The sequence below is a fragment of the Solanum dulcamara genome, chromosome 6 (genome assembly GCF_947179165.1).
Source record: "Solanum dulcamara chromosome 6, daSolDulc1.2, whole genome shotgun sequence".
Classification (NCBI taxonomy): domain Eukaryota; kingdom Viridiplantae; phylum Streptophyta; class Magnoliopsida; order Solanales; family Solanaceae; genus Solanum; species Solanum dulcamara.
In genome coordinates, this window is record NC_077242.1 from 24,696,501 (window position 1) to 24,705,832 (window position 9,332).

The window sequence follows — 9,332 nt, forward strand, 5'->3', positions numbered from 1 at the left end:
ATCGCAAGATATAAGACATTTAAGGTAGTAAATAGATTAAATATAAGAGAAAGGGTGTTGAGTCACCATAGATTATGGGTTCTAAGAATCAAATTACACGCTTAAGAAGTAATTTACTTACCTTTGGCATAAATTATGGTGGAAACCAACAAGAATTCGCCTTAGGTCGCTTTTGGTCTCTTAAGAACGAAGTGGAAGTGAAATAAACCGTTTTGGACTTTTTTCAGACTTAAGTCATGTTTTGTCCCACCATAGCAGGACTATTCTGCCACAGCGGCCCCGCACCAGCGGAAGAAATCCCGCTAGGGCGGGATGCACGGAAATAGAGAGATCGAAACTTAAGCTCCAAACTCCCATTTCACAACACATGCTCTCCCCATGGCGTTTTATACCCTTCACACCAAGATCAATTCTGAAAGTTTTATTCACCCAATTGTGATTCCGTAATTCATACAGGCTCTTTAATGTCTTGCCTGTCAACACATGCTCTCCCACCCATTACCAGGTTACCATAGACCTCACCTGACTCAGAATTCGTCCAACTCTAGCCTAGGTTCAAATTTTCCGAAGTCACTACCCAAGATTTTCTGGCCCGGATTCCTTCCGTATTGGCCCGTCCATAACGAAGGGAGCAGGTCGTTACAATTTTGGGAAAAATAGAAAATAATTAGGTGATATCATGGCACTAAAAGAAAAAAAGTGATATTATGAGGCAAATTCTCAAACATGAGTGACTATCGAAGAAATTTACTCCACCAAAATATCACTCAACTATTACTATTTTCCTCCAAATATACTTAATACTTTAAAGTTTTCCTTCTCTCATAGTTGGCATGTCATATCATTAAAGACTCAATTTGTTTTAATAATAGACTTATTTTATTCATTTAGCCAAATTATAGAGCCCGTTTGGATGGGCTTAAAAAAGTAGCTTTTATGTATGAAGTGCTTTTAGAACTTTGAAGTGCTGAAAGTTATTTTTATAAATAAACAGTTGAGTGTTTGGATAAAAATGCTTATGATGTGAATTTTAGGGTTAAAAGAATAAAAAAAAGTAGTTTGAGAATTTAGTTAAAATATAAGGGATATAAAAGTAATTTTCATGGTCAAAGAAAATGACTTTAAGTACTTTGGGAAAAAAGTTAGGAATCCTAACTTTTCATTTTTGACTGACTTTAAGAACTTTATGGCTTAAAGTCAGCATTAGGCAAACACGTCCAAAAGCTAAAAAGGGGCTTTAAGTTGGTTTTGACCAACTTAAAGTCAATCCAAACGGGCTCATAGTTTTGTTCTTTATTTTAAAATAAATAAATAGATTAGTTTATTTAGAAGAAATTTGCATTCATAGATTATTTTTTTTGGTACTTAAATTTTATATTATTTTACTAAATAGTCATTCATGTTTTGAAAAATGCCAATACAAATCACTTTTATTTTTTAAAAGATAATAATATTATTCAACTATTACTATTTTTCTCAAAAAAATTTCTAAATACCTCAAAAGTCTCCTTTTATTCTAGTTAATATGTCATGTCATTAAGCCATCAGTTTTAGAAATAATAGACCTATTTAACTCATCAAACTTATGTCTCTACAAAAAAAAAATATAAATTGCGTGAGAATTTATGAAGATTATAAAAAAAATCTAATTTTCTGCAAATTTTTCTACCAAATAAAATTCAATGAAAAAATATCTGTATGCGATTATTACATGAGAAATATTTTAAATCCCTAAGTAAATTATCTAAAAAATATAAGAATATATTTTTCATAAAACTATTCAAATAAATTTGTAAGATTGAGTTGGTAAAAAAAGAAACTTATTATTTAACTTTTTTATTTTATTTTTTAGTCTTTTATGACTATTATATTATATTTTATCCTATCATACAATTAAACATCAATAAATATTCTTATCTCATTTTAAACACACGAAACGCAACTAATAATAAATTAAATTGGTATTTTAATTCAATAATTCACTCGAGATTAATCTGCTTATTAATAATGATCAAAAAATTATTTTAATTTCTAATATAAAATAATATTCACTTTCTATTTTTTTCTTTCAAAAATCAATATTGTAAGCATGAATTTCAAATACCTTTCATATTATTGACCCATTATACAATATATGATTAATCAATGTAAGTTGGCGTTCATGAGTAATTTGTATATCAATATTTTTTGAATATATGTATTTATAAGTATTCAAAGTTGATGGCATTGTAGTAAGTTTTAAAAAAACTATTTTTCATAACATTAAAAAAAAAAAGAGGTTATTATGATAAAAGATTCTTAAGTATGAAAGTTTTAAATTAATATATATTTGTTAAAAAATAATGAGATTATTATTTTAGTTAAATGAGTTTGATAAATTAAATAAGTCTATTATTAAAAAAAAATGAGGCTTTAATGACATGATGTGTCAATTAAGAGAGAAAGATTTTTGAAGTGTTAAGTATATTAGAGGAAAATAGTGATTGTTGACTCTAAATAAAACAAAAATGATATTTGAAAGCAATTTCACCATTTCGGTCATTTTTATTGGATATGGATACCATTTGAATATGGCATTTCATTTACACAGGAAGCAAACTTGTAAAAGTAATTTCTTCAATTATAGAGAAAGCTAGCATAAGGTGGTACAATTCACTATCAAAAACCATGGAAGTTGTTATAAAAATGGGTAAATTCTCAACGGGACGGACACTTTTTGGGCTTTCCCCGTCCATCATCGAAACCATCTTCTCCTGACGCAAATGAATGATGAAAGAAAGAAAAGAAAAATAATAGTAGAAAATGAATTGAATTACACAATCATACTAAATCTGCAGAATAGACTCAACGAGCTCATAGAGAGGTGCAAGCTCTGCCTTGTCAATTAAGCGGAACTCCTGTATCAAGCAAGATCAAAATCAAGAGTATGCATCAGTTTTCCTCAATCTACACTAACCACATTCTACTTGTAGACATAAATGATGCACTACAAATTCATTAAATGCATTAAATCAATAACATCAATTGTACTGGTATAAACTTACCCATGTGAACAGAACAAAGTGCTTAAAGCAAGTATTCATATGAGCTTCTTCCTTTAGATTGATAATCTTTTGGAAATGTGAATGATAGATATGAGCATATACACGAAATAATCGCTTAAATATTGTCTTCACAACATCCTGGAAGTTAGACGGAAATGGCGCACCTGTAGCATACCCTATTGATCAGACATGAAATTGGGATATTTTGATCAGAGTAATATGCATGCACAGCAGAAACAGACATTACCCACCCAAATTTTGGGGAAAAATTGATTCATCATCTAGCTGAGTTTCTATCCAACCCATCAAATAATCCACATATTTTGGAGCAGAAACTTCTATGGGTTTCTTTATATTAACTCCGTCGGCCCAACGATACTCGTACCTGCCAAAAATTATATGCAAAAAATGTATCAGTCTTGCCAATTGCCAGAGACTGGAGCACCACAAGTTATTCCAGTGAGACAATCTAGTTATGGTTTGATTACCCATTCTCTTGTGGTGGCATTCCCGTGGATCTTTAGGTGGCAAAATCCACAGGAGTTTTTGTATAAAAATATAGAGTGGCTTGTAGGGAATGAAGAAGAGAATAGGATGATGGGAGGGGAAGCAGGCGAAGTCGTTTTAAGTTATTAAATCATTTCACATGGGTTACCTGGAGAATGATGTAGGCAGAAGATGTGGAAGAAAGTATGAGATACCAAAGAACTGAAGAAGATAGCTTTTTTCACTTGGTGTGCTGTGAGGGATGCAATATTTTGATGACAGATGACTTAAGGAAGAGAATAATAATGGTAATGAGTTGGTGTTCTCGGAAGAGACAATTGAGAAGACAACTGTCCAGTATTTCACTACACATGTATAAAATCTTGCATTTCCACTACCCAATGTTACAGTGGAAGTACCAAGAAGACTGGAAGAGACAATTATGAATAGGAGGATGCATAAGATCAATAAAGAAAGAAAGCCAATCTGAAGAATTAAACCATTATGCATTTTGTGACAGTCTGCAATGAATGAAATAGAAGCTAGTGAGACATATAGTCCAAAATATTCTTTTTGTTTCATGAACTTTTTGGTGTAAGCAGAAAATTTCCATTTGAACCATAATGGTGGTTAAGCCACTCACTCAGTTTGTTCATTTTTTTACATAAAGTTGGTGTTTTCAATTGAAGAACTAGTCAGATTTATCCAAAAATGAAAATTGGTTAGCCAAATACACAACTAATGCACTTTTACTTTATCCGTCCTAAATCTGTGAACCACCATCACCCGCTGATTTGTTGAAATACACAAAAAATGTTCCAAGATGCGTGTCACTAGGTTGCAAAGACCTGGGGAAGAGAAATTGCAGACAAAGTGCAATTGAGTATTGATCCAGGACTCAAAACCACATCATAGGAAAGAGGTTGTTCGCAGCTCCTCAGTCAGGTATCACCAAAGCATGTGGCACAAAGGTTGGAATTTTGCTTAACATCGTTGCTATGATGCAATTCTTCTAGAAGTTCCGAAGCTGGGTAAAACAATTCTTAAAACATCTTTCTCATCCCTTCCTCTCATCCTGAATGCATCTCTAAACAGGGTAACGACAATCTGATCTCTCGTTACTTGATATTTTGTTCAAGAGAAGGTTTATGGTACTCAGGATCTAAGGATATGTTACCCTCCGCCACTTGAAGAGTTTCACTTAACTCGCATTTTCTTGGAGGGTTTAGCTATATAGACAGGAAATGATGAAGCTTCTTTTACCGATAGTGTCATGCTTAATAAACCAAAATAAGCAATGTCAAACATGTTGGTCAAATGCTGAGGAAAGTTCAAGGGCATTATATTATTGCCATCATGTTTTCATGCTGTGGCTTCTCTGCAGTATGTTCAATCATATCATAGTTCCGATTTGACTCTCTCTAGACATAGAGAAGGCAAGATTTAGCATGTCAGGCATAGTTTTCGAAAAGAAGAATGGACCATGAGTGACCTTTGTTGGTGACTGAAATCCTAGAATAGAGGTTGTCTGAATTTTCTACTTTGTTTGTTGGGGACATTTGCAACGTCGTATCAGTTTCGGAGGGTCTCTGCAGACACACAAAAATAGAAAACTTGGAAGCCTAAATAGGTGCTAAAGTTTCTGGGACAATAATCCCAAATAAACATAGCAGTTGGGAGGCGAGTTTGGCATAAGATATGGACAGGTACAACTAGTTTAAAATTTTGCAATGTTAATGGGTAATAAGCTTCTCTTTTGATGATTACTACACCTAGAGGGGTTTAGTCCTCATTAACTTCATTCTAACCAAACAGATTAAATCATGATTGATAACATATGTACAATAATTACTTAAATAGTTAATAAATAAATAGATTGAAAAACCTACTTTGGCCCTGCAGACATTGTCGGACAGCTTGACGGGGTGCAGAATTCTGTGAGAGTGCCATACAATATATTCACTTGGTTGAAAAAGTCAACAGCTGTAGGAAAAGAGAGACAAAAAGTTAGGATCAACAGAAAGGTGCTTAAGATAGTAAAAAATAACACATGATATGGATAGATGCAGAACATCCAGATTGAGTAGTTGGAACAAATATACAGACAAAGGGGCGGACAGCAGACAAGTTAATCTCAAAGGATATTCTGTTTTATGCTACAAATTCATGAAGAGAGGAGGTTGTGGGATAAAAATTCAATATAGATGTCACAAAGGGACAGCAAAAGTTGCTAGAAAGCAGTATATATCATTATTATTAAGTCAATATATCATGGATCCACACCAGCGAAGTGAATACATACTATTTACAGCGAGCCACTCATGAAGATCTTCTCCAGGCGGTAGGCGTACTGCTTCCCTCAAATTCCCACTACCTAAAGTAGCATCAATGTGTTTCTTAAGTTGTGCACCCTGCATTTTGGAAATAAGATAAAGGAACAATAAAAACAAGGCCGAACACATAAATAAGTCCTTGAACTTGGTTGGTTTTTCCCCTCAGACACATCAAAATCTTCTTATTGAACCTCTAAACCATATTTAATTTGTACCTTTTAAACATTCATTGCATAAAACATTTTATTATGTTTGAAAAGCGCGTGAAAAGGATTTAAAGAGGCTGATGTGGAATCCATTAAACGTGTTATCACGTTTGAATAGCACGTGAAAAGGAAGACCGTTACATTCTAAAATGAATTCCATATCAGCCCCTTTAAATCCTTCTCACGAGCTCTTCAAACGTGATAAAACATTTTATGCAATGTTAGTGATAATGTTTAAAATGTACAAATGTATGGTTCAGGTTCAATAGGATGGCAGCATAGTTGAAGTGGCTAACAGAAAATTCAAAAGCCTATCTGTTCAGCCTAAAAACAATTGCCTGCCTCTATCATTATGAATTTTAGTCAGATGAAGAAGAGCGAATTCTAACCTTGGTTCCTGATGGAGCACTCTTTTTAGGACGAAAAGTCTTGTGGTTTCTGAAATGATCATATCAATTAAACAAAAGGGGTGACATTAATGGAAAGATACATTCAAGAAGTCAGATACGCAGAAAATTAAACATTAATGAATGTAAGAAGAATTCCATAATCAGAGAAAATAGATATACCTGTTTCCACGGCCAAAAAGACTCATGATTGAAGATGTCTCAAACAAGGAAAAGGGTATGTATCCTAATTTGTAGTCATTATCATCATATGCTAATAAATAAAGGAGAGTAGAGTGTATTACAGACTGGCACTACCCATTTGGTATTCTCTCTCTCATAATAAAGGAATGTGAAGACATATATTAGGACAACCAGCCAGGCAGGCTGGTCGTCTTCTTTCTTTATTCTCTATGCATTGCTGATGCCCCTTTTAATTTTTCTACTTTCAATCTTGTAATTAAAGATCTGTCAATATACCAAAAATGTACCATAATCTTGTACTTTTAAATGTATTATATGAAAAATTAAAATTAAAGAATTGATAAAAATATTTTTTTTAAAAAAAAATAATTAAAAATAAGTTAAATAAATTAAAACAAATGATTTTTTTTAATGGTAGATTAGAAAGGAAAAAAAAAAGTATGCCCATTATATTTTAAAAAAGGAAATAACTGTTTGTTTTAGTTAGCTGCTTTTTTTTTTTTCCTTTCTCGTTGAATCATTTCCTTCTACCTTTTTTTCACTTCCCTTTTAAAGATCTTAATTGTATTCATTTCTTGCTCAAGGCTAAGTGTATAGGGCTGGCCATAATCTGGTTAGAATCAAAAAAATTGATCAAACCAATTTTTTTTAATTTCAGTTTCGATTTTTTTGATTTGTTTATTTTGTTTCAATTTTAAATTTTAAAATTTTAGTTATTCGATTCAGTTTTCGATTTTTAACTATTTTAAATTGATTAACCGAAAAACCAAAATTGTTAACATTGCCTTGACCTTGCTTTCAACCGGTTGAGTGATACTGGCGTTGATGCTATTCTCACCCAGTGTAAGGCACTAACGCACCTTGAAATCCAAGGGTGTTGGAATGTGGAGCTGAAGGGTGATCTTGAGGTAAGATGTGAAAAGCTTGTAGACTTTCAGAACCCTTGGATCAATAATAACGAAGATGAATGTGATGAAGAATCAATCTACTCAGAAGCACCTTCTTCATCAGCTTGGATTAGATGGCTGCATTGAACCACCGTCTAAGTGTCTTTGTGCTAATTTTTTGAGAGCTTTTGGATGTGTATTTATGCAGATCACCATGCGTAGACATTCCAATGATGGGTTTTGCTTTGTCTTTGCGACATGCTATCAGTTAGAGTTGTAAACTAGATGCTTAGAACTTGAATTAGTACTTGGAGCTTTGCTATGCTGTTTGATGAAATCTGTATATGCTGCAATTAACATGTTACTTATCTATTATTTTTGGCCTCTTTATAATCTTGTTTTGCAGTATTCTTGGTTGATAAGCATCCTACTTTTGATACATTTTGATTCCTCTTTTTGATAAATTTTGAATCAATTTCGAAAAATTCATATGAAAGACTAAAGGAGGTGAATTTGTTTAACTAATCTCACAAACCGAAAATCAAATCGAAATAAACCGAACCAAAATTGTAAAAATCAAAAAACCGACCGAACGCCCAACCCTATAAGTGTGTCTCTACTTCACAGTGTAGGGATCAACGTAGTAGGGTAGCTATCGAAATTAAAATTTTTGATATTGTGAATTTAATATCATGGTATTTATTTATGTATTTTTAGAAATTCTGATATTTGTTACGATATGCGAAATTTACAAGAAGAATTCCAAAATATCGAAGTACATAACAACATATGTAATTCAAATATGTTATTATAATACTAGCAAATATATATGGTATCACTATAACAAAAATAACTTTTAGCGACAATAAATATACACATTAACAAAGAGTGTTAAAGCCTTTACCGGTATTAGTTTATTGTTATTGAATCCAATATTGCTATATGCTTTAGGGACATTTACAAAGAGTGCCAAAATGTGATTGCCTCTAAAAAAATATTTAACGACAATTAAGCTATTAACATTAATTAATTACTACTAAAAATTATTTTTGGTGTAGTTTATTAGTGCAAATTCTACGTTACTATCTCCGTGTCTCTTGGTTGAAGCAGGAATTGGAAATGGTCCCTCGGCTATTAAGAGGACTCCTATTGTCATAGACCCCTCCCATACATAGCCAAATTCTGAGTTCTAGAGATTGGTCTTACTAGTGAGCTTTACGATCCGTAGAAGAACTTACGATCCTTAAAATCGATCATAAACTTTAGGTCATATTCTAGTAGCTACTAAAATGTGCACAAGATCCTAAGATTAGGTCTTACGAACTATAAGAACTTTGACGAGTCATAGGATGGCTCGTAGAGCCCATTCGTTAAGGAGACTATGTGCCCCTACGAGTGACCCTTACGAATCGTCTGGTGGTCTACGACCCCATACTAGACCCACCAAACCTTGAACTAGTGAGTCCAAACTTAGACCTTTGTTTCTATGTGAGGGACCCTATGGTCTGTAGGAGTTCCTACAGTCACTATCCGTTTTGATAAGGGGTATTTCAGTCTTTTTTCATATTTTTCAAACTTAAACCATGATATTTGGGAACAAAAATTAACCCCTTATCGGTACCCAATGAAAATTTTCTCTGATTAACACTTAGAAACTTTTGAGAGAAAGAATAGGAGAGAAGGAGAAGAGCTAGGGTTCAAGAATTTCAAGCAAGATCTTCCAGTTTCGATTAGATAATCGTCATTCCAGGTATGTAAGGCTACTCATAACATTGAACTAAGTTTG

At 33.0% G+C, this 9,332-nt stretch overlaps 1 protein-coding gene across 1 annotated transcript; it reads right to left on the reverse strand.

Annotated features, from left to right (window-relative positions):
• Positions 1 to 2,524: 2,524 nt before the first annotated feature.
• Positions 2,525 to 6,802, reverse strand: LOC129892066 (MOB kinase activator-like 1A). The gene is made up of 7 exons (XM_055967603.1): positions 6,639 to 6,802; positions 6,459 to 6,507; positions 5,833 to 5,941; positions 5,420 to 5,513; positions 3,296 to 3,429; positions 3,045 to 3,208; positions 2,525 to 2,897 (listed from the first exon to the last, which is right to left on the reverse strand). The coding sequence occupies exons 1-7, from the start codon at positions 6,662 to 6,664 to the stop codon at positions 2,826 to 2,828; spliced, it is 648 nt and encodes a 215-aa protein (XP_055823578.1). The 5' UTR covers positions 6,665 to 6,802; the 3' UTR covers positions 2,525 to 2,825.
• Positions 6,803 to 9,332: the final 2,530 nt, after the last annotated feature.